General features: G+C 47.5%; 2 protein-coding genes and 1 pseudogene across 2 annotated transcripts; 1 reads left to right on the forward strand and 2 right to left on the reverse strand.

The window, feature by feature from the left end:
* Positions 1-3144: 3144 nt before the first annotated feature.
* Positions 3145-3953, reverse strand: LOC123108158 (SKP1-like protein 1; annotated as a pseudogene).
* Positions 3954-15981: 12028 nt separating this feature from the next.
* LOC123105572 (protein ELC-like) lies at positions 15982-17319 on the forward strand. The gene has a single exon (XM_044527663.1). The coding sequence runs from the start codon at positions 16180-16182 to the stop codon at positions 17128-17130; it is 951 nt and encodes a 316-aa protein (XP_044383598.1). The 5' UTR covers positions 15982-16179; the 3' UTR covers positions 17131-17319.
* Positions 17320-20352: 3033 nt separating this feature from the next.
* Positions 20353-25239, reverse strand: LOC123105571 (calcium-dependent protein kinase 8). Its single transcript, XM_044527662.1, has 8 exons — positions 24308-25239; positions 23723-23846; positions 23268-23411; positions 22726-22878; positions 22389-22504; positions 22072-22239; positions 21746-21979; positions 20353-20949 (listed from the first exon to the last, which is right to left on the reverse strand). The coding sequence occupies exons 1-8, from the start codon at positions 24821-24823 to the stop codon at positions 20800-20802; spliced, it is 1605 nt and encodes a 534-aa protein (XP_044383597.1). The 5' UTR covers positions 24824-25239; the 3' UTR covers positions 20353-20799.
* Positions 25240-26035: the final 796 nt, after the last annotated feature.

The following is a 26035-nucleotide window of genomic DNA, read 5'->3' on the forward strand; positions in this document are numbered from 1 at the left end:
CACGCACTCTCTGCCATCACTGCCGTAGCTATCCACCATGACCACTTCGGCGGGTTCATCCACCTATGGAAAAGGTAAACCACCACAAACCACCGTAGACTCTAAGCCTACCCGATCCAAAGTGCTATCAGCCCTTAAATCTTCTATTTTCTTGTTTTTGAGGAATATATAGATAGAACATGGTGAGCCATTCTTTTCTTTTGTTCACGCGAAGATAGTGTGTTCTGTTTAGTTCCACCGTTAAAAATTATTACGACCGAATGATGCAACCATAGTCAGTGAGCAAACACTTAAATGATAGCACAATGACCTTTTCTTAACGTGTATGGACATTATTGTAAAATCAATGAATTCTTAGCCAACTAAGCACTAATTGTTCCTTTTTTACCAATATTTATTGGGTCCTGATAACTGCAACACGTGTGGTGTATCGGGTAGTTGTGCCACACGCCTTGTGTGGCATAAACAACAACCAGCCACACACCTACGTGTGGGCAAAACAACTAATGCCCACACACACACATCTTTTTTTCCCTCTTGAATCCTCTCACACGTGTGCATGTGGGCAAAGTTGATAACGCCCACACGCCCGTATGTTAGGCCTCGTACCTTTCTGGCCCCGCACGTGACACGTGACGCCCACCGCGCGCCCGTAGTTGCCATGATCTAGACCCTCGTCCATGTTCGTTTATCTGCAGTTGTCATGTCGCTAAACTACGGTTGCCATGCCGGACAACTGCAGTTGCCATGGTTGCTCAACTGCAGTTGCCATGTATGGTCTGATCTAATGTAGTTGCCATGATTTCATAACTTTAGGAGTTGCCACATACTAACACTAGGCAGCTGAGAGAGTTGCCATGTGCTCACAAACATGCTAGGGCAGTTGCCATGTTAAAAAGGAAGAGTTGCCATCTGCTTACGTGCACGTTAGGGCAGTTGCCATGTACGTGCAAAAACACATGGCAACTCGGTAAAAGACAGTTGTCATCTGTTTACGTGCACACTAGGCAGTTGTCGTGTACCCTGCAAAAATACATGGCAATTCGGGTAAAAAAAAGAGAGTTGCCACCTGCTTATAAAGCACACTAGAGGCAGTTGCCATGTGCGCTGCAAAAACACATGGCAACCAGCAGCTTACGTGCGGGAAAGAAGACGGGCGTGTGGGCGAGATGGCAAATGCCCACACACCAGCCCTTATGCGTGACTGAAAATTGGTGTGGGTGAACTGCTAAACGCCCACACACCGGCCCCTCCGTGTGGTAAAACAGATGTGTGGACGAACTATGTCACACACCACACACACGCCTTGTCCTACGTGGCACAGAAAATTAGCCAGATTGTGTCAAAATTCATGCATATAGTACTGGACGGTGATGGATGCGTGTGGTCGAGATGGTCAACGTCCACACGTGTGGATGGGCGTTAACATTTCGGTACTTATTTACTCTTTTCTCCTATGATTATCCATCAAGAGGATCCAATGCAAAGGACTACTGATGAGAAACAAGCATGTATCTAGAAAATCAAACTAAACCAAACATGTCCACGACCAATCACTCCTCCAAATCACCTCAACCACTCTCTCGTTGCCATGAAGAAAATAATTGCCATTGAATGGACTGTATAATCGTGTTTCCTTGTCTTTTTGGAACCAAACAAGGAATAGTATATACTTGTTGTGACATAAAACTATCCAAGATTGGTTTTCCTAAAAATCCTCCACAAACTGGTTTTCTAAAATCTCATGTATAATCATTGATACCCAAACAACCACTAAAGACAAAGAAAGCGCACAAATACTCCACTCCAGCTCGTGGGGGTAGTGTCAACTAAAAAGCGCGCCCGCTCCGCACGACGAACAAATGATGCTGCTGCGTGTTAACAATCCAACGGTCACTAAATTTGACTTGAAGCCAAATGGAAATAATGTGGACAGATCTTTAGCAAATATGTAGATATAAAATCAAAAACAATAAGGCTATTTCAAGATAGACAAAAATATCTCAAATCACATGCGTAAATCAGAAGCTAAGGATGATGTTACCAATCAAAACATCCACTTGACAAATAACAATCCAGTTTCACAAGTACCACCATAGGTTTCTTCTTGCATAATACGAAGTCTAAAAAAGAAAGACAAATAGTAAGCAGTAATTCAACGAAACAGTGTCTAGCTAGGTGCTACTCTTTTTCTACTCAAAAGCCCACTGGTTCTCTCTGCGGATCTCCGCCTCCTCCTCACGTGTGAATTCATTCTTGATGTTGAAAATCTTGAGGATCTCCTCCGGAGTCTTTCCCTTGATACCCAAACAACCACTAAAGACAAAGAAAGCACACAAAAACTCCACTCCAGCTCTTGGGCATAGTGTCAACTAAAACGCACGCCCGCTCCGCATGACAAACAAATGATGCCGCTCCGCACGGCGAGCAAATGATGCCGCTGCGCGTTAACGATCCAACGCTGCCAAATGAAAATCATGTCTGACAATTTTTGACATATCTTTACTTCTTTAGCAAATATGTAGATATAAAATCGGAAACAATAAGGCTATTTCAAGATAGCCAAAAATATTTGAAATCACACGCATAAATCAGCTAAGGATGATATTACCAATCAAAATATCCACTTGACAAATAACAATTCAGTTTGACAAGTACCATGATAGGTTTCTTCTTGCATAATACGAAGTCTAAAAAAGAAAGACAAATAGTAAGCAGTAATTCAACGAAACAGTGTCTAGCTAGGTGCTACTCTTTTTCTACTCAAAAGCCCACTGGTTCTCTCTGCGGATCTCCGCCTCCTCCTCACGTGTGAATTCATTCTTGATGTTGAAAATCTTGAGGATCTCCTCCGGAGTCTTTCCCTTGATACCCAAACAACCACTAAAGACAAAGAAAGCACACAAAAACTCCACTCCAGCTCTTGGGCATAGTGTCAACTAAAACGCACGCCCGCTCCGCATGACAAACAAATGATGCCGCTCCGCACGGCGAGCAAATGATGCCGCTGCGCGTTAACGATCCAACGCTGCCAAATGAAAATCATGTCTGACAATTTTTGACATATCTTTACTTCTTTAGCAAATATGTAGATATAAAATCGGAAACAATAAGGCTATTTCAAGATAGCCAAAAATATTTGAAATCACACGCATAAATCAGCTAAGGATGATATTACCAATCAAAATATCCACTTGACAAATAACAATTCAGTTTGACAAGTACCATGATAGGTTTCTTCTTGCATAATACGAAGTCTAAAAAAGAAAGACAAATAGTAAGTAGTAATTCAACGAAACAGTGCCTAGCTAGGTGTTACTCTTTTTTCTACTCAAAAGCCCACTAGTTCTCCTTGCGGATCTCCGCCTCCTCCTCTGGTGTGAAGTCATTCTTAATGTTGAAAGTCTTGCGGATCTCCTCCGGAGTCTTGCCCTTGATCATGTCTGCAACAGTCTGGCAAGTAAGGTCGAGCAATCCCTTGATGTTGAGGTAGTTTGCAGCCAGGATGAGGTCGAAGAGGGTGTTCTGGTCGACCTTGATGAACTCGGCGTCAAAGCTCTTGAGGTCCTCGGTGGGGGCGGCTGCTGCAGTAGAGGTGGAGGAGCTGGCGTCGACGGCGGCGCCGGAGTCAGCCGGTTTGGGGCTGGCCTGGACGTGCTTCTTGCAGTACTCGATGACCTTGGAGAGGATCTTGGAGTCGACGTTGGGGAGCGGGATGCCGTTGTCGGCGCAGTCGTCCTCTATCATGTGGCGGATGGTCTGCGATCCATGGCGACCGCCTCCTCGACCTGAAATTCCTCACCGTCGGAGCTCTTGAGCGTGATCATCTTCTTCTCGCCTTCCTCGGCCGCCATCGATCGAAGGATTGGGAGGCGAAACGAAACCCTGGTTAGTAGCGAAAAGACGCGGCGGCGGAAGAGCGAACGAAAGACACAGGAGCTTCTTTGCGTACGTGTTGGGCTAGGGTGGGGAACCGGGAGGATTTATTGGGGCGGTGAGGCGGGGTCTAGGTTAGACTCGGGGTCGTACTCGTGTCGTATTCATATTCGCCAGGGGGACGACTCGAGTAGGGGCCGGCCTCCTCTAGTAGTTTCCGTTTCCATCTTCGCTAGGGATCGAGTAGATCACGGAGTCAGCCCGTCGGACGGAGCTGCGTGGTCACCTTCGGTGAAGGAGCAGAGGCAGTCCGCGGCAGCCGCACGAGCGAAAGGACGAGCACCAGCGTCTCTAGGTCGCCTTCGCGGTTGCCCGCTCCATCGCCGCGCGTGGAGGAGCACCGAGTTCGCTCGTCATCGTCTTGCCCGGCCTCGTATGGCGTCCGTCGGCTAGACGTACGCTTGAGTCCCTCGTTGGCCGTGACCGTGAGTGCCTCTTCTCCCTCCCGTCTCAGGTCAATTTAGTGTTAGCTCGCTTTCTTGCTGCTGCTGCTGCTTTAACCAATCAATTTTAGGTCAACCAATCAATTTTGATTTGTGTCTTCTTCTTCAGGGTACATTACAGATTTTCCAAAGTTTCCATCTCACCAGAATTTCGCCATTTCAACTAAATTTGCGATGCTTCTATTTAGTTTTGCTGCTACTGTAATCAATCATTTTTTATCTGCTATGCTTGTGTTTTCTTCAGGGTACATTACACATTTCCTAATTTGGCATGTTTTCAAAGAACTAAATTTGCCTTCTCACCTAAATTTGCCTTGTGAACTAAATTCACAATGTGTTTCGGACAACTAAATCCTAGAAAAAATCTTAAATTATCCATGTAATTATTACTGATTCCCAAAGTTGTCATGTTCCCAAACATACAAATATGATCTATAATTCACGAAAAAATATGAAAAAAAACAGAATCATGTGTGGAGATCATTATAATCATGTTTTACTACCCATGGCAAACTTTTTTTTGCGAAATTACCCATGGCAAACTTAAAAGTATTTCTAAATTTTCACATGGCAAATTCATAACATTTTTTGTCTCCCATACGTGTGGCAAATTTAGATCTTTTTGCAACATTCCCATGACAAGCTTTAGTATTTTTTTTTTCTCACTTAACCATAGCAAATTTACTTTATGGGTCATGGCAAATTTGCTTTCTAAAACATTGCAAATTTAGTTTATGGACAATGGCAAATATTTTAACTTCATAGTTACCATTGTAGTAGACAAATAATTGCCCTCATGTTTTGTAAAAAAATCAGTCAGCCAACTTGTTGTAGTCTTTTCAATATAAATAATATATTGTATTCCACTAATAATCGACCAGCTTCCTTAAGCATATAACTTAAGTATATTTCAACAAGTGATAATTACATGATAATCATGTAAAGTAATTTCATGCATAAATAGATGTATAATTCCATAATAAGGTATTCCAAATATTAGTAATTTCTAGTAATTTGAATATAGTTACAGGACACATAATTCCAACGGTACATGCCCAAGTGCTTTCTTTTCTCTACAAAAGGAAAAAAGAAAAACAAATGGCCACAATATTCTTAGTATGCATGAGGTGTTAGCATTAATCTTGTCATATTGATTGTATTTGCATGGAGTGAGTCATCTAGTCGTGTGTATGTGTAGTCAGCCGAATCATTAGCTAGTGAGTTATCTAGTCAATGGTTGCATGCATGGATTAGTTAGTGGGGTACCGAGTCGTGTGCATGTTGGAGTGATTCCAGGGTAGTTAGCTTAGTGTGTGGGTTCGTGAGGTAGTGGCCGAGTGTGCCGGTCAGCCTAGTTTGTGCGTGCGTGAGTTAGTGGATGGGCATGGCCTAGTCTCTTGTGTATAAGTATCACTTGAGTTAATGAGAAAAGATGTAGCCACAGCTGACCAAGAGGAAGGTGTCTTTTGGCAAAGCTATTGCCTCCTTCTTCCTTGGTCCATGCGTGGGTGTGTGTGTGTTTCCTGGAAGTTTCTTCCATGGTATGTGTTTGAGAGAAACCACAAGAGAGAAGGTTGAGCTGTGAGAGACAGCTAAGAAGAAGAAGAAGGCGTTGCGAGAAGGCGGCGCCAACATGAGGGGTCTGTATGGAGGGGGGGGGCAAGATAGATTCAATTGAGGAGAAGGTTCAGCAATCTCCTAAGTTACTAAGCTCCCTATAGGAATGAAGCCTTTTGGTGTATCGAGCTAGTTTTTGCAGTCATCGCCCCACATATTAGGGAGGGCCTATTCACACGTGAACGTAGCACTCTTATTTTTTGAAATGGATGATATATCCCTGGCCTCTGCATCTGGACGATGCATGCATCAATTTTATTAATTATTCATAAAGACCTTATAAAGTAATACATCAGTATGTCTGAAGCCACCACCTTGACAACACTCCTGTCAGTACTCCTATCCCCTTAATGGAGGGGTGCCAAATGTCCGACCCTAATACCAAATGGACATCGCGCCAAAGCCTAACATCTAAACCTGGATGCCCCAACCATGCCACGATGCCGAATTACCCTAGATACTTGGTAGATGAGAAGGCTGGCAAGGTCGATAGAAGTATATTGGATATACATTGTGTTGATGTGTACTTTACTAGTACTCCTAGTAGCACCAGGGTATTAGATACCGGTTCGGTTGCTAAGTGTTAGTAACTCGAAATAAAAGCTACGGAATAAATGGAGACTAGCTAAAGATGAGCTGACGATATGTGTTGAAAGTGTTTCCAATATTGATATGATCAAGCATCGCTCGCTCCCTCTACCATCGAGATTGGTGTTTGCGTTGAGCATAGACATGATTGGATTATGTCTATCGCAATACGGTTATTCATTTAAGGAGAATAACGGTTACTCTATTTATTTGAATAATACCTTCAATGGTCTTGCACCTAAAATGAATGGTTCATTGAATCTCGATCGTAGTGATACACATGTTCATGCCAAAAGATAGTAATGATAGTACCACCTACTTGTGGCACTGCCACTTAAGTCATATCGGTATAAAACGCATGAAGAAGCTCCATGTTGATGGATCTTTGGACTCACTCATCTTTGAAAGGTTTGAGACATGCGGACCATGTCTATTGGTGTATATGCATGAAGAAACTCTATACAGATGGATCATTTGGACTCACTTGATTTTGAATCACTTGAGACATGCAAATCATACCACATGGGCAAGATGACTGAAAGCCTCATTTTCAGTAAAATGAAACTAGAAAGCAACTTGTTGAAAGTAATATATTTTGATGTGTGCAGTCCAATGAGTGCTGAGGCGTGTAGTGGATATCGTTATGTTCTTACTTCACAGATGATTTGAATAGATGTTGAGTATATTTACTTGATGAATCACGAGTCTGAATTATTGAAAGGTTCAAGTAATTTCAGGGTGAAGTTGAAAGATCATCGTGACAAGAGGATAAAAGATCTATGATATGATCATAGAGATGAATATCTGAATTACGAGTTTGGCACAAAATTAAGACATTGTGGAGATTGTTTCACAACTAATACAGCCTGGAACACCATAGTGTGATGGTGTGTCCGAACATCATAACTGCACCCCATTGGATATGATGCATACCATGATGTCTTTTATCGAATTACCATAATAGTTTATGGGTTAGGCATTAGAGACAACCACATTCACTTTAAATAGGGCACCACGTAATTCCGATGAGATGACACCATATGAACTATGGTTTAGAGAAACCTAAGCTGTCATTTCTTAAAAGTTTGGGGCTGCGATGCTTATGTGAAAAAGTTTTAGGCTGATAAGCTCGAACCCAAAGCGGATAAATGCATTTTCATAGGACACCCAAAACAGTTGGGTATACCTCCTGTCTCAGATCCGAAAGCAATAAGGGATTGTTTCTAGAATCGGGTCCTTTCTCGAGGAAAAATTTCTCTCGAAAGAATTGAGTGGGAGGATGGTGGAGACTTGATGAGGTTATTAAACCGTCTCTTCAACTAGTGTGTGGCAGGGCACAGGAAGTTGTTCCTGTGGCACCTACACCAATTGAAGTGGAAGCTTATGATAGTGATCATGAAACTTCAGATCAAGTCACTACCAAACCTCGTGGGATGACAAGGATGTGTACTACTTCAGAGTGGTACGTAATCCTGTCTTGGAAGTCATGTTGCTAGACAACAATGAACTTATGAGCTATGGAGAAGCGATGGTGGGCCCGGATTCCGATAAATGGCTCGAGGCCATAAAATCTGAGAGAGGATCCATGTATGAAAACAAAGTGTAGACTTTGGCAGAACAACTCGATGGTCGTAAGGCTGTTGAGTGCAGATGGATTTTAAAAGGAAGACGGACAATGATGGTAAATGTCACCATTAAGAAAGCTCGACTTGTCGTTAAGATGTTTTCCGACAAGTTCAAGGAGTTGACTACGATGAGACTTTCTCACTCGTAGCGATGCTAAGAGTCTGTTGGAATTATATTAGCGATTACTGCATTATTTATGAAATCTTGCAGATAGGATGTCAAAATATTGTTTCCTCGACGATTTTCTTGAGGAAAGGTTGTATGTAATACAACCGGAAGGTTTTGTTAATCCTGAAAGATGCTAATAAGTATGCAAAGCTCCAACAATCCTTCTAAGGACTGGAGTAAGCATCTCGGAGTTGGAATGTATGCTTTGATGAGATGATCAAAGATTTTGTGTGTATACAAAGTTTATGAGAAACTTGTATTTCCAAAGAAGTGAGTGGGAGCACTATAGAATTTCTGATGAATATATGTTGTTGACATATTATTGATCAGAAATGACGTAGAATTTCTGGAAAGCATATAGGGTTATTTGGAAAGTGTTTTTCAATGGAAAGCCTGGATTAAGCTACTTGAACATTGAGCATCAAGATCTATAAGGATAGATCAAAACGCTTAATGGTACTTTCAAATGAGCACATACCTTGACATGATCTTGAAGGTGTTCAAGATGGACCAGTCAAAGAAGGAGTTCTTGCCTGAGTTGTAAGGTATGACGTTAAGACTTAAAGCTCGACCACGGCAGAAGAAAGAGAAAGCACGAAGGTCGTCCCCTATGCTTTTGTCATAGGCTCTATACGGTATGCCATGCTAAGTACCGCACCTGATGTGTGCCTTGCCACATGTCTGGCAAGAGGGTACAAAGGTAATCTAGGAGTAGATCACCAGATAGCGGTCTAAATTATCCTTAGAGGAATAAGGATATGTTTCTCGGTTATGGAGGTGATAAAGAGTTCGACGTAAAGAGTTACGTCGATGCAAGCTTAACACCTATCCGGATAGCTCTGAGTAGAGATGCCGGATACGTATAATGGAGCAACAATTTAGAATAGCTCCAAGTAGAACAGTTATTTGAAATGGCTCCAAATATAGCGTAGTAGCTGCATCTACAAGATGACATAGAGATTTGCGAAGTATATACGGATCTGAAAGATTCAGACCCATTGACTATAACATCTCTCACAAGCATAACATGATCAAACCCAGAACTCATCGAGTGTTAATCACATGGTAATGTGAACTAGATTATTGACTCTAGTAAACTCTTTGGGTGTTGGTCACATGGGGATGTGACCTTGAATGTTAAGCACATATCGATGTGAACTGGATTATTGACTCTAGTGCAAGTGGGAGACTGTTGGAAATATGCCCTAGAGGCAATAATAAATTAGTTATTATAATATTTCCTTGTTCATGATAATCATTTATTATCCATGCTAGAATTGTATTGATAGGAAACTCAGATACATGTGTGGATACATAGACAACACCATGTCCCTAGTAAGCCTCTAGTTGACTAGCTCGTTGATCAATAGATGGTTACGGTTTCCTGACCATGGACATTGGATGTCGTTGATAACGGGATCACATCATTAGGAGAATGATGTGATGGACAAGACCCAATCCTAAGCCTAGCACAAGATCATGTAGTTTGTATGCTAAAGCTTTTCTAAATGTCAAGTATCATTTCCTTAGACCATGAGATTGTGCAACTCCCGGATACCGTAGGAGTGCTTTGGGTGTGCCAAATGTCACAACGTAACTGGGTGGCTATAAAGGTACACTACAGGTATCTCCGAAAGTGTCTGTTGGGTTGGCACGAATCGAGACTGGGATTTGTCACTCCGTGTAAACGGAGAGGTATCTCTGGGCCCACTCGGTAGGACATCATCATAATGTGCACAATGTGATCAAGGAGTTGATCACGGGATGATGTGTTACGAAACGAGTAAAGAGACTTGCCGGTAACGAGATTGAACAAGGTATCGGGATACCGACGATCGAATCTCGGGCAAGTATCGTACCGATAGACAAAAGGAATTGTATACGGGATTGATTAAGTCCTTGACATCGTGGTTCATCCGATGAGATCATCGTGGAACATGTGGGAGCCAACATGGGTATCCAGATCCCGATGTTGGTTATTGACCGGAGAGTCATCTCGGTCATGTCTGCATGTCTCCCGAACCCGTAGGGTCTACACACTTAAGGTTCGGTGACGCTAGGGTTATAGAGATATTAGTATGCGGTAACCCGAAAGTTGTTCGGAGTCCCGGATGAGATCCCGGATGTCACGAGGATTTTCGGAATGGTCCGGAGGTAAAGAATTATATATAGGAAGTGCTATTTCGGCCATCGGGACAAGTTTCGGGGTCACCGGTATTGTACCGGGACCACCGGAAGGGTCCCGGAGGTCCACCGGGTGGGGCCACCTGCCTCGGGGGGCCACACGGGCTGTAGGGATGTGCGCCTTGGCCTATATGGGCCAAGGGCACCAGACCCAAGAGGCCCATGCGCCAAGAGAGCAAGAAAGGAAGAGTCGTAAAAGGGGAAGGCACCTCCTAGGTGCCTTGGGGGGGGATGGACTCCTCCCTTGGCCGCACCCTTCCTTGGAGGAAGGGCCAAGGCTGCGCCCTCCCTCTCCCTTGGCCCTATATATAGTGGGGGGAAGGGAGGGCAACCATACCGAAGCCCTGGCGCCTCCCTCTCCCTCCCATGACACATCTCCCTCCTCCCGCAGCGCTTGGCGAAGCCCTATTGGAATCCCGCTACTTCCACCACCACGCCGTCATGCTGCTGGATCTCTATAAACCTCTCCTCCCCCCCTTGCTGGATCAAGAAGGAGGAGACGTTGCTGCTCCGTACGTGTGTTGAACGCGGAGGTGCCGTCCGTTCGGCGCTAGGATCATCGGTGATTTGGATCACGACGAGTACGACTCCATCAACCCCGTTCTCTTGAACGCTTCCGCGCGCGATCTACAAGGGTATGTAGATCCACTCCTCCCTCGTTGCTAGATGACTCCATAGATTGATCTTGGTGACACGTAGGAAAATTTTGAATTATTGCTACATTCCCCAACAAGAATGCCACCATCGTTCTATCCGGGAGACCTAGATCTAGGGTCCCCCCCCCCCAGCATCTCTGAGCCTGATGACGCAAACTGCAACGACGATGCTTGACAAGGAAACGACATCAAAGACGCTGCCATCGTCCGTAATGACCGTAGTCAGCGCAATTTTCATCGGCAGTTGCGCCACCAGGCGTGTGCCACCGACGACGTTGGTCCCTTCAACCGAAGAAACTCCAAAATGATGCCCTAAAGAGGGACTACGACGTAAAAGCACCGCCAGCGCTCAATCCCAAAGAGGTCTAGGGTTTCCCCTGGATTTGCCTGCGCTGTCAAGGACTAAACAAGGGTGGAATCCCGCAGATCCACCCAATTGTCGACGTGTCGCACCCGCCACCGTGCCCACCGCGACCCGAAGATCAAGCCCACGCCTGGGCCCAGATCCGGCCGCGCCGCCGCCGTCCCTGGCGACCGCTACGCCCCAGACCTTGAAGCCGCCTGCCGCGGAGGTACGGGATCGCCGAAGCCTCGCCACCACCCATCGTGACGCCCGGCCGCACGCCACACTCCAGCCCCGGGGCGTCGGCCCGCGCGCAGCCCCTCACGAGCTGGAGGGTCCCGAGTCCCCATTGCCACCTTCGACGGCAAGGCTTCGCTTGGCAGCGCCATCGGGCGGCAACGAGGGAGGAGGACGAGAAGAGGGGGAGGCGGGCCGACAGGATCTGGGGGCCTCCCAGCCGCCACGCGGGGGACGACTCGGGAGCGGGCAAACATAGCACTCTTACACTGATTTGTAGATAAATCTTTAAATTTTGAACATTTACATTCATGAATATTTCTAGAATTTGGAGCTTCTTTTGGAATCCAGTAATATTTTATAAACTCATGAACATTTTTCAAGTTCGAGAACATTTTTGAATTTTCGAAATTCACAAACATTATCTGTGAACATTTTCTTCAAATCCATAAACATACTTCAAATTCACAAACATTTTTATATATTTTTAGTTCGTTAACTTTTTTTATAGTTTGGCACATCTTAAATATTCTCTCTATCTTTTTTTAATGTTCCTTTCTCTTTGCTTTTTTCCTCGACTTCTTCACATGGGCCTAGGCCCAATAGGGCAACTAGCCAGCCAACCAAAGTGAGCATAGGGCGTGCGCATTTGGTCCTCCTTCGACGCGGTGTGCACGGAATAGGACCTCTCTCACATCTGGGTTATTTCATTGAGAGGGAGGGGAGAACTGGTTTTCTGCTTCGTGCTTTTGTTATGGGGTGGCTCCACCTTGCTAGTTTTGCATCGAGCGGTCTGGCCACCACTTTCTCCGTCTTCCCTGTTAGGCTCCCTAGACAATGGATTCGTAGTAGAAGAACGAGGGCGTGCTAGGAAAGAGCTAGAACCGGATGGCAAGTTAAGGGTGTGAGGCGACCGGTTTTGAAGTTGGAGGTTGAATCTTAAACTGAGTGTCAAGTTGAGGGCTATAATTTTCCGCAAAAATATAAAAAACATTGAGGGCTATAATGTGGACCAAAGGCGACTCGACCGGCGCGCTGTGCCCAAGACCCCATCCCCAATCGATCTGAGCAGAACCCCATCCCCAATCGATTTCCCCGACGGCGGCACCTGACGCGATGTGGGCGTGCCGATCGTTTCTCCGTCGACCCAACCCCCTGAGCATCCCTCGTACCCTCCGACCAGCTATCCACCGTCAGGACGCAAACCAGAGGACGACGGTTCATGGCAAGAACCATCTGACCGCATCACCACGGAGGCACGTCTCGGACGCCGCCAACAGGGATCCGCATCACCCGGCCGCGGCGACGACGACGACGAGGCGGCATCTGTACGTGGTGCTGGATGACCACAAGCACGAGTACGGCATCTACAAGCTGGACGTCGGCGGCGATCTGGACGGCGACCACGACGTCGGCTCCGACCCTGACTCTGCCCGCCGTCTTCCCGATCCCGCCGTCATCCGCGTGGAAGTGCCAACCGCCATAGAAGATCTAGCCGCACGGTTCGCCGCCCTGGGCAGCTGCATCATCACCACGGGCTCCAGCCCAAACACTTACGGCCTAAGGGAAGAGCACTACGGCGTCACCTTGGTCTACGACACCGACACGGCGGCGCTCTCGGTCGCGTGCAACGTCCCCAAAGGCCTGCGCGACGGCTTCCGCGAGGCCGTGGCCGCCGGGGGCAGGCTGTACGCGTTCGAGGACGTGACGGAGCTGCACGACGAACGCGGCTGGGAGATCGAGCCCCTTCGGCCCTGCCCGGGAGGCATGCACTGCATGACCACGGACCGCGGCAGGGACGCCGACGAGAGCCGGTGGTGCTGGCTGCCTTTCTCCGGCTCCTCGCGGTGCTTCTGGAGCGCCGACCCTGAGTCGCCCCCCTTCTTCCCCGAGGCGATGGTGGCGCACGCGGAGGCCGGGCGCGCCATCTTCGTGTCCGCAAGCGCGTTTCACAACGACGTCCGGACCTTCTCCTACGACACGGCGAGAGACGACTGGACGCGCTGCGGCGGCTGGGCGTTGCCGTTCGTAGGCCGCGCCGGCTACGACGCCGAGCTGGACGCCTGGGTCGGGCTCCACCGTAAGGGCTACGACACGGACGGGCACCTCTGTGTCTGCCGCGTTCCAGTTCCGACGAGCGACCTCGACCGGACCCCGCAACCGCAGTGGAAGATCGGCGGGGAGAAGGTGATCCTCGAGCACCCGGACTGGAGGCACGTCGACGCCAAGCTCGTGCACATGGCCGAGCGCGGCCAGCACTGCCTCGTCGAGCGCCTGCGACGCGAGGGGACCGACGAGAAGGAGAGCCTGCCCGACGGCGACGAGTGTCTGCTAGTGGTGACCACGTTTCAAGTCAAGTACGGCGACGACGGGGAGCTCGTCACGAGCGCGGACCGCCGGTACGCCCGCACTTACAAGGTGTCGCGGTACCGTGATGACTTTGAGGTTGCAGCCTTCTGGATATGACTCGTTCCAAATTTCGTTGATTAGTCGGCCGCTTTAGATGGTTGATCAGTCGTTGATTAGTAGCAGTGTCGTTGAAAAGCTGGTGGAATTGCGAGGTTAAACTCTGCACGCCGGCCGCTTTCAGTGTCACGTTCTAGCTGTCGGCAGTTTTCGTTTTCAACTGTTAAAAGTTTGAATCTTGATGCAAGCTAGCTCGGACTATGACGTGCCGAGCAAGGATGTGAAGACATCCCTCAACGCGGCAAACCTGAAGAACAAGCCATGTTTAGTTTTGTAACATGAGGGCATTTTCAACGCCGATCCGTAAATTTGCTCTCACACCCGTCCGCAGACAGGGGAGATCAATCCGCGACACTGATTTCGGAGGACGCCGTCCTATGCTGTCCGCATACATTTCAACGACTATTTGAACTAACCGAACGAAATTCATGGAAACATGGCGGAATTCATATAAACCGAACAAAATTTTCATTACATTCTGAGCATTTTTTATATAAACCGGACGAAAATCATTACTTTTTAAATTTTATACAAACCGGACTAAAACCTACTCTAAATCTAATATAAATGATCGTCGGCGCCCTTCCCCCATGCCCGGTCATGAGCCTCGAGAACAGAAGCTCCGGCTATTGCCTTCACCTTCTCTAGGTCCACCACGGCGCACTCCAACTCCGCCTTCATAACCTCCATCTCCGGAGCCCCGGAAAGTGAAGATGTCCACCTCCACGTCGCCGCCAAGCGACTAATCGGTCGTCGATGTTCAGCCCACCAAGCTTGGTTTCAACAGGAGGGGAGGAGCGGTGGCCTTCTTGGGACCCATACGGCGGTGACCTACCATGCACTACTCTTCCTCGCTGCAGGCGGTGCCCGTAGACATGTTGGCTTCGTGGTCGTGGCGACGGGGCGCGGCCTTGGCGGGGTCGGGCATGTCCTCCCCGTCATCACTCTTGCCCCACACCTCGTCTGCAGCCTCGTCGAACTCCTTGTAGATGGCCTTAAGTTCCGCCTAATGCCGGCAATAACGCCAGCGAGCGAGGCAGATCTCGCGGGGGGAGCGGTGGGACTCGAGCAGCCTCGCATGCCCCGCCATGTCCACGTTCGGCGCGATCACCCTGCTGGCGGCGAGCTGCTCCTCCGCCTGCTAATGCTCTTCGAGGAGCCGGAGGTTGTCGACCTGCGCCTCACGGAACTGCTGCTCCCCGCTTCTCCCGCACCGTGTCCATGTAATGGGCATGGGCCTCACTGATGATCATGCTGCAATGCACCGGCGAGGGTGGCGCCATCTTGTCCTCCGCCACGTCCTCCATGGTGACGACGGCGACCTCGGCTTGCGTGCCGGCGAACTTGCCTATTTGTTCAGAGAGCAAGCACCCCCGGCACCCCTAAGATAGACCCAGAGGTCGGCTGCTTCTCGGTGAGCCGGCGACTGTTGCACCTGCACCTCCCGCACCTCTTTCTTCCCAAATAGAAATCGACTAGCCCTAGTTTAATTTTCAGGCGTGCAGCTAAACTGGTTTCCTATACATTCATGACAATTCATATTGATAGGACCGTGATCGAGGGAATAAACCCTGCTATAATGCTTTGCCAGGTGGAGGAAGAAACTTTTCTTGTAAAATCTTGCATTCAACAGATCGACATGTTTGAGCGTCGCGTTCTGGATATGACTTGTTGCAATTGTTGATTAGCAATAGCAATGTCGTTGAACAGTTGGCGGAATTGTGAGGTTACGCCCCGCACGCCTGCCGCTCTCGGTGTCGCGTTCTACGTGTCGGTAGTTTTCCGAATCCTGACTTCTTCCCCCCCAACGCGGCCTACCTGGAGAACAAACCAAACACAATTTTCCAATAAGAAACCGTACGTACGTGCCGGCTGCGCCGTTGCGATCCATCCATCTATTCCTGTGCTGTGATCGATGGCTCCTCCCGCGCCGCCGGCGAGCGGCGCGCAGCACCAGTTCCCCGACACGGCGCTGCCCTACGCCGACGACGTCAAGTGGCTCGTCCCCGACCACCTCGCCACGCTCGCCGAGGCCTTCCCCTCGCTCCGCCCCAGGACCGCCCTCTTCACCCACGACGACGGCCGCGCCGCGCGCCTGCTCCAGGCCGCCGGCACCATCCCGATCGCCCACGCGGGGGGCTCCTATGACCTCCCCGCCGTCGTCTGGCTACCGGAGCGCTACCCGCGGTGCCCGCCCCTCGTCTTCCTCTCGCCGGCCCGCGGCACGGTCCTCAGAACCGACCACCCCCTCGTCGACCGTTCGGGCCTCGTCGCCGCCGCCGACGCCCCGTATCTCCGCTCCTGGGCGTTCCCGTCTTCCAACCTGCGGGACCTCGTCCGGTCCCTCTCCCACGCCTTCGGCATCGACCCGCCCCTCCTCCCCGCCGAGGTCGCCTACAGGCGCGACGCCCTCGCCGCCATGGCCTGCGCCGACGTGGCCGCCCTGCACGCCGCGAGCGAGGCCGAGGTCGAAGCGCTGTTCGCCGTGCAGGCCGAGCTGCGCGGGCGGGGCAAGGCGGCGGACGGCCTGGTGCGCCGGGCCGGGGAGGAGGTGGACGCGCTGGAGCGCCGGCTGCAGGACGTGACGGTGGCCGCGTACGCCCTGGAGGCCTGGGTCGCGGCGAACCGGACGACGGTGGCCGCGCACGGCGACGCGCAGGCGGGGGCGGCAGTTCAGCCCGCGGACGCGCTCTCGGTGCAGCGGCTCGAGTGCGCGGCCATGGATCTGGCGCTGGAGGACACCATGTACGCGCTGGACGAGGCGGTGCAGCACGGGACCGTGCCGTTCAGCGGCTACCTCCGGAGCGTGCGCGCGCTGGCGCGGGAGCAGTTCTTCGAGCGTGCTCTCTGGACCAAACTTTGCTAGGTAGGAAGGTTTTTTTCTTCCATGGAATGGAAGCAAACCTTCAGTCTTAATTATCTTCAGATACAGAAAATTTCAGAGACCTGATTCTGCCGATGTACTATGTGGTTCCACGTGCGTTTGCTAGTTGTATATACTGCACCTATGATGCAAACATTTTCTACTCTTAGAACAGACATACTGAAAAAATAACCGCCGTTTTACTGTTTTCTTTTGCCTCCTTTCTATATAAAGATAAGGTACGTTATGAACGTACTAAGCGCAACTCTAACGGACACCTTAAAAGAGGCATACTGAAAAAATAACCACCCGCTTGGTGTTTGGTGCATATAAAAAACTCAAAAGTAGGAAAATATAGGTTTTGCTCACTAGAGAGGAACCCGAGAACAATAGCAAAGACATCTGAATTTGGGAGGTTTATAAAAGAAAAAAACCTAAAAACTAAAAAGTGCGCGCGCTATTTGGACATCTCGAGCGGCCACTCTGTCACACACATGCATGTGTATTTTTTTTGTCTCATAGTGCATGTTGGTGGTGGCATTAAATGTGTTCACACTAGTCCCATCAATTAGAGAAACAGATCCATATACTTTTATTTCGGGATTTCAAATTCTTTTAAAACCGTATCTTTTAAACCACACGTCAGAATTCAGTCATGTTTTCATCGTTGGATTCATCGCGGCGAGATCTTTGAAACTAGATCCGCATGGATATGTTTCGACAAAAAAATTTTGATGCCAACTTTGGTGCTATATTGTGCAACTAAAATACTGCATTGTGCAACTTTAGCACTACATGGTGCAACTTTTTTTAAAATCAGTTGGCTTGTAATTTATTCTAATTGTACACACATTGATGTTTTAATTGGCTTATAATATAGTCTAGTTGCACACACATTAATGTTTAGTTGCCAGCAGAACTAGTTGCACACACATATGCTCAGTTGGTTTGTAATTTAGTCTAATTGCACACATATTGATGTTTAGTTGGCAGGACACTAGTTGCACACACATATGCGTAATTGACGCCGCAATGTAGCCTAGTTGCACACACATTGATATTTAGTTGACAGGACTAGTTACACACATATATGCTCAGTTGGCGCGGCAATATAGTCTAGTTGCACACACATTGATGTTTAGTTGGCAGGACTATTGGCACACACATATACTCAGTTGGCAAGGGAATGTAGTCTAGTTGCACACACATTGATGTTTAGTTGACAGAAATACTATTGACACACACATATGCTCAGTTGGCACGACATGTAGTCTAGTTGCACACATATTGATGTTTAGTTGGCAGAAAGACTAGTTCGTTGAAACATACCCATGCGGGATCTAGTTTTGAAGAGCACGTCGCGAAGATTCCAACTGTGAAAACAGATCGCAATTCTGATGTGCGGATTAAAAGTTATGTATTTTTAAAATTCTGAAACCACAGATAAATGCATAGGAGAACAAAGTGCATACACCGAAAGATATGGCTGTGTTGCTATTTAATACGTTGCGGGAAAATGGATTAGACGAGAAAGATTTTCTAATTATGAGAAGGGACAAAAAAATTCCTTAAATAACCGGTTGCTCGCTAATCATACTGGGTGGCTGGACGCCGGCTAGACGCGTCCAAAAAAAAACAAGGCCGCTATCACAAAGCTAAAGCAAATGAAGATAAAGCCCTCCGGAAAGCGGGACATAAGCTGCAGGTATGCCCAAATTTTCTGCATATCCTATTGAAACAATCTGAAGATAAGGTGCATCATTCAGATGGCAAGATTCTTAAGAATTGAAGGTAACGAGTCAAAACGAAAAGGGCAACGCCTTACCGTCCAAACTATTAGAACCACCGGAAAAAATAAGTCATGGTAATACATAGAAGTCGATAGGAAATGAGAAGTATATTAGGATACGCTGCAAATTGAACAAATAAAGCAGATCAGATGTAGAGAAAGTAATGGTGGAGCTATGTGAAGCCCGAGAACCAAATTGATAGGAAATGAAAAGAACATTAGAATACATTGCAAATTGGACAAATAAAGCAGATCATATGTAGAAAAAGTACCAGTAGAACTATGTGATACATGGCGGCGACAAATAAAGCAGATCAAATTGGACAAATAAAGTGGTTGTTTCCCAACTGGGTTGCCATGCTTCTTGGTTCGAGGCGCGGCGACCAAGATCTCTTCCTCGACTATATGAAGGTTGTCATGAGATACACCAACGTCCAAGGGCTCGTAGATGCAGTGTCCATGAAGGTTGCTATGTCGCTCTGGCACAAGCTACAAGTGAAGTTAACGCAGAGTTGCACTAAGACGACGACAACGACTTACAGATCGTCTCCTGCCAGCACTGCAACCTCGCCGCTGTCCTCCTCCCATCATTGACATCGATGAAGACGAAGACAAAGACGAAGAAGATGTTCAGGAGCTGCCAAATATTGCCCAAGTCAAACAAGAGGTACGACGCTTAGGACGCTTACTAGGGCATGTGCCTAAGTGAAACTGACTGAAACTGAAAGTTTTAGTTTCATCAGTTATCGTTAGTGTCAGTTATGTTCAGTGTTTCCAAGTTTCAGGTTCAGGTTTAGTTTTAGTGACTTGAAAACATTGTCGGACTATCTGTGTAATTCTATCTGTGGTGCCTCCTATGTGAAACAGAAACTGCCTTAATGCTATGTAATATATGTGTGTTTGGATGTTGTTTAAATTTCATGCAGGAATTGAAGATACTCAGAACTAGCTTCCAACAACAAAATTGCAAGTAGGGGATGCAACCATTTAGGATGAAAAAGACAGAAATAAACTTGTGGGATCCTACTTGTGTACAGATCATAGGACCGACACTTATATACTTCAACTAAAGGAGCGACCTGTTGGTTCACCAAACCCCGACTCAGTATCACACGTTCTCCAGGTCCGAAGGGGTCCAGTGCCCAACCACCGACTCCTCCCGGAATTGCGTTATCGGAGGCAAGCCAGGAACAGTCAGAACCTGACTTCTGAATTTGAAATCACTGCTTATGCAAGGTATTGGGCATACAAGAACAATCTGCAGTATTAGCATGATGAGGAAGGGTTATTTTGCAAACTAAGCATAGGCCAGATGGCTAGGCTCCATGTAGGGGAACATGTTCATTCAGATTGAAGTGCTCACAGTGATGATGAATTCTGTACTGTGTTTCTGAAGAATTCCCACGCACGACCAAATAACCTGTCACGGCAGAAACTTGCATCTATTTGCCGTGTTGTCTGACAAACCGGAACCTCTGCGTCCCACAATGCCGGTTCGACTCAGCAAAACCGTCAGCACTCGGCAGCAAAGGTGAAAAGCCAAGACTCCTCCTCTGTTAAGCATTTCCCATGCTACCTTTTTACATTACACTGCAAACGATTGTACTACTTACAAGCTATCTTCTTTACAAACAACAAAGAATCGAGTGGTAGCTGCATTTACCGTGTGAAAGAAACAAAGAACCGGAGAAAGAAATGAGCCGGTGAAATCTGACGACAAAACCCCGACAACAGAACCCCGGCACAGCGAAACAACATGACACTCCATGGTCAATATATACCCCGCCCGCGCCTCGGGGCGATCACCATCAATGGTTCTGCTCGACAGAGCACTCGGTGTGAGAAACAGAGCACCCCTTCTGTTTCTTACATCTCTGCTTGGTCTACTTCTGGTCGTCGCTGATGGACCCATCCTTGTGCAGCTTCAGGCTGAGGTTGCTGAACCTCTGCCTTGAGTACTGCCGGGATGCCTTCCTCCAGTCCGTCCCCGCCTTCATCATCGCCGCAAACTCGTCGTAGCTTATCTTCCCGTCCTGTAATGTCCAAAGATCACGATACGCACATCGATGTCAGGTTGAATTTAAGGGGGTTGAACAAGTCAAGCTTGCAGCTTTCAACCGCAAATTGTATGCTACATCATATCATTATCCTTGTGACCTGGTCTGGCTGGTAAGTCGTTTACTTTGCAATGTCTAGTACTGTACTATTCTTGACTGTCTGGTATGCCTTTGATCCTAGGGGAGGTTGAACAAGTCATATACTCCCTCCATTTCTAAATATAAGTATTTTTAGATATTTCAATACAAACTACATACGGATGTATATAGACATATTTAGAGTGTAGATTCACTCATTTTGCTCCGTATGTATTCCCTTATTGGGATCTCTAAGAAAGACTTCTATTTAGGAACGGAGGGAGTATGTTGCTACTTTCAACTGTTATTTCCTTTATATCAAATCCTGTTAGGTTAAACGTTATCCTTGTCTGGCAGGTATGTCGCTTATTTTATAGCGTCCAGTACTACCATTGACTGTCCGGTATGACTTTGATTCTATAACATATTATTATAGATGCAATGATAGCAGCCGCCAATATTTTAGTTAGCCAGAGGGAATCCTTTAAAAGAACAAGTCTTGCAGCAACATTTGAATTCTGACCGCCGGCGTGGGTCATGCATGTGGAACCATTCCAGAAACTAATATTCAAATCAGTTTTCAGTAGTAGGTTGGTTTCAGTTTTCAGTGGTAGATAAGTCATTAGCATATGTTCTGACTTCTGAGAAAGATGTTGTACAGTTTAGTGAGTTGTGAAGGTATGAGAGGGCTGACCTTGTCTGTATCTACATCATGAATGATGCCATTGATAATGTCTTCATCGCAAGCTCCATCCACCTCATCAGTCAAAGCCACTCTAAGCTCTTCAATCTCTATGTACCCACTCTTATCTTGGTCGAAGTATGAGAAAGCCTTTTGGATATGCTCATCATTGCCTATTTTTCTCACATGGATAGACACCGCAACGAATTCCCCATAATCAAGGGTGCCGTTTTTATCAACATCAGCCTGCAAAAGCAAATGTAAGTAACTACCTTTAGACCTCTCAAAAACCAGACTATATTTTTATATGTAGTAGAATTTTTTGTTCAGTAACTCACAGCATCCATCAACATCTGAAGATCTGAATCATGCATTTTGTTTCCGAGTTTACGAAGTCCAGCCTTGAACTCCTCAAAGGTTAGTTGGCCCTTATTGTTTACGTCCATGCTATCAAACATTTTCTTTATGTCAGCTACTTCTTCTAAGGACAAATGCTCTGCAATCACCTGCAAGGGTTAAAGCATATGAGTTGGTTTAACTAGAGAAGCGTTCGAAATGTGACTTTTATTTTATGACATCAATTCTGATTAAATTTTTTGTTCAGTGAGGACACTGATGTACTTGGAACTTGGAGCTACCATGTAATGAGTCTTACCCTTAAGGCTTTCTTCTTTAATTTGTTCATTGCAGAAAATTGCTGCAGTCTTGCTCGGACAGTGTCGCCAAGTTGAATGTCAGGATTCTTTTTGGAATCGTGTAACCATGGATGTTCTGCACATGCAACCAACAATGTCACAAAAGAAATAGGAGAACTGTCTGATAGATGCAATTGGTATAACCATGTCAGTTCATATTCATCAACTGCTCACGGCTAGGACATAAAACAGGCATATCACCGCATAAGATACAATCACAATTCACCATTCGAATGAGAGTGAGAAAGCATTATGTATGTTATTACGCAATGGAAAAGGAAACACCATAATGCTCACCAAGTACTTGTGCTGCAGTAAGCCGTGTGATTGGATTTGGATCCAGCATCCGCCTGACAAGATCTTTAGCAGGCTCAGATACTCTGGGCCACGGGTCTCTTTTGAAATCTACCACAGAGCGTATAATTGCCTGTGCTACTCCTTGTTCAGTTTCTGCACAACATAACAGGAATTTGTAAGGTGATTTATAAGTTCCCCGCAACATACATTCAGGGTCTCTTTGATTCAAAGGATCTTTATAGGATTTTTGAAGGATTCGAATCCTTAGGAATTTTTCCTACGTTGGTCGTTTGATTCGTAGGATTGAATCTTGTAGGATTTTTTCCTAAGGATTTATTTGTACTGCATTTCACAGGAATTCTAACATCCACTCCAACCTCTTGGAAGAAATCCTTTGCTTTCCCCATGCCACAATCAAACAAACTCAAATCCTATAGGGATCCAATGGACATGCCATTTCAATCCTACGTTTTTCCTATTCCTGTGTTTTTGCAATCCTACGAATCAAAGAGGCCCTCAGTCTATTCCAGGAAGGTAAGTACCTGCCCAAAATGGTGGCACACCACAAAGAAGTATGTAAAGTATAACTCCTGCACTCCAGACATCGATTTCAGGGCCATAATTGCGCTTCAAAACCTCTGGGGCCATGTAGTATGGACTGCCTACGATTTCGCTAAACCGTTCACCTGCATACAGAAGCCATCATCGATGATGAGTAACCCTTCAGTTCTGCGGCAAAAATGTCATGCATATATTCTCAACAAACTGTATCAACAAAATCAGCTCCATTTTGCAGGGATGGGAAATCAAGCACTAAAATACAGTGGGAAATCTATTATATCACTTAATACGAGTTTTAATATTTGCTTTGAGAGGCTTGAAATTACTACGTGGATCAGAGAAGAAAAATGGGAAGATCTACATCGCTTATTTTAGCAAATCTAGATCATAAGGTGCAAAGGTATGTTACTGAGCACCAGGTGTCTGCTGAGCATACCAGGCCTGAAGAACACAGATAGCCCAAAATCAATTGCCTTCAGAGGAGAACTCTCCTTCTTGTTTGCATATAAGAAGTTTTCCGGTTTGAGGTCCCGATGGATGACACCATTTCTGTGGCACATCTGTCACCATAGAATAGCAAAGCAAGAGTACATGTCAGATACTCGGAGGTCACAAAACAATCCAATGATGCAAGAAACTGATGCAAACTCATGATGCAAAGGCTGGATGAACATATGCTTAGAAATCAGGATGCTCCTTAAAGCAATTTCACTAATTGCCAGTTCGGTTAAACGTTTAACACAAATGAAACCAATCCCCATGGTTTACCAGGTTATCGATCCGGAACAACTGAACAATTAAATTAAGTTCTGAAGCTCAGCTAAGCTGAAAGCTAACATGAGTTCCTCTTCTTTACTAATCTATGCTAAATTCATGAACACAAAGCTGCCAGTGGTAGCAACTAAAACTATTAACATAGCTTGAGCAATAGCCGACAATTCTTCTCATAACTGAACTAATATATGGCATAACAAGCAGTACTAGTGCTTAGCGAGCAAGAGAAGCAAGCTGCCTTGTTTACCTGGACGACCTCGACGATGGTGCGGGTGACGGCGGCGGCGGCGCGCTCGGTGTAGTGTCCCCGGGCGACGATCCTGTCGAAGAGCTCGCCGCCCTCGCAGAGCTCCATGACGAGGTGCACGGCGTCCTCGTCCTCGTAGGCGGCGCTGAGGCTGACGATGTTGGGGTGCAGCGGCATGTGGCGCATGATCTCCACCTCGCGGCGCACGTCCTCGACGTCGACGGGGGTGCGCAGCTTGCGCTTGGAGATGGACTTGCAGGCCATCCGCGCGCCCGTGGCGGCGTCGGTGCAGAGGTAGGTGACGCCGAACTCGCCGCGGCCGAGCTCGCCGCCCAGCACGTACTTGTCGTCCAGGTCCCGGCCCGTGGGGTCCCGCAGCACCACCAGCCCCGCCCGCGCCGGCGGCGCCCCCGCGCCGCGGTTGTACGCGACGGTGTAGGGGTTGGCCTTGGGCTTCCTCCTGTTCTTCCCCCGGCCGCCACCCTGCGTCGACGGCGCGCCGCAGCAGTTCCCCATGGCGCCTAGCTACGGCCGCGGAGCGGGCTGATTCGGGGGCGGGCGGCCGGCGGCGAGAGCTAGATTCAGCGGAGGAGGCGGCGGCGACGGCTATGGAGGAAAATAAAAGAAAATCGAGGGGGGAATTCCTGAGCGGTTTGTATGTAGCGCTGCTGCCTGGGAGGGGGCTGGCGTGTGGGCTGGGGCGGGGAGTCCGCGGACTCCGGCCGGCTGGATGCGCCCCACTTCTAGAAGAAGCCAGCCATGAACAGCAGCGCACCGCGACCTTTACCACCAAGCAAAGATGAAATCTTTGTGGCGTGGCTCACTGGAGACGGTAATGATGGTGGTATGGTATGAAGATCCAGCCTTTAGGGGCGGAGATTTTGTGCGAATTTGAGAGGGATTAAGTTAAGCAGCAGCAGCGTGGGGGGGGGGGGGGGGGGGGGGGGAGGAGGAGGAGGATGGGGCAGTTGCTGCCGTGGTTCTAGAAGTTGGGCAGTTATTGTCCGGGAAACAGCACAACCGCCCTCGTTTTTGTTTCGAAAGTCCACACGCATGGAATTTCCATGCCATATTCTGAATTTCTGATGTCTTCTTCACATTATAATATGGCTAACTTTAGTGGTTTATAACTAGAAAATGTCGGCTAAAACGATACCCCTGCCTGTGGAAATCTCTCTTTTTGAAAGAGGATGTTTGTGGAATGGTGTGAGATTAGCATAGGATTAGCGAGGGAATTTGCTGGTGCTGTTTTATAGGACGACCGTTTTGTGCTAATTCGAGTGGTGGTTAGCTGGCGGAGGCGCATTGGACTTGAAAAAATAAAGTAAAGTGAAGGGGGCCTAGCATGATGGGAGTAGAAAAATGGGAGCGGGACTTTTTGTGCAGCTGGACCAGACGGCGACAAGCGGCGAAGAAAACGGGCTTGGACGTTGGGTGAGCGCGATAGCGAGATCATCCCGTCAAGTACGGAGTTGGCGGGTTCGGCTCCTCTGCAGTCGAACTATTACTGCATGGGTGCTGTAGGCCTTCATACCAGCAGTCAATTTTCATCTGACCGCTTGCATTTTACCTACTTAATTCTGTTAATAAAAAAAGCCTTTATGCATTCAGATAATTGCTTCCGTTCACACTGCACACCACGCACTAACTAGACTGATGAGGCAGGAGCAAGCAGAAGACCTCACCGCCAGCGAGGGTTCATATATCCGGCCAAGCGCACTCCCTCAC

The sequence above is a fragment of the Triticum aestivum genome, chromosome 5A, assembly GCF_018294505.1.
Source record: "Triticum aestivum cultivar Chinese Spring chromosome 5A, IWGSC CS RefSeq v2.1, whole genome shotgun sequence".
In the NCBI taxonomy this organism is placed as follows: domain Eukaryota; kingdom Viridiplantae; phylum Streptophyta; class Magnoliopsida; order Poales; family Poaceae; genus Triticum; species Triticum aestivum.

Bases quoted from the DNA above. Each gene is read 5' to 3' on its own strand.
- LOC123105571 (XM_044527662.1), bottom strand. From the start codon at position 24,823: ATGGGGAACTGCTGCGGCGCGCCGTCGACGCAGGGTGGCGGCCGGGGG. The intron at 23,412-23,722 runs GTATGCTCAGCA...TTCTGTATGCAG, and splicing joins ATCTGTGTTCTTCAGGCCTG to GTGAACGGTTTAGCGAAATC. The intron at 21,980-22,071 runs GTGAGTTACTGA...TTGCTTTTGCAG, and splicing joins TTCAGATGTTGATGGATGCT to GCTGATGTTGATAAAAACGG.
- LOC123105572 (XM_044527663.1), top strand. From the start codon at position 16,180: ATGGCTCCTCCCGCGCCGCCGGCGAGCGGCGCGCAGCACCAGTTCCCC.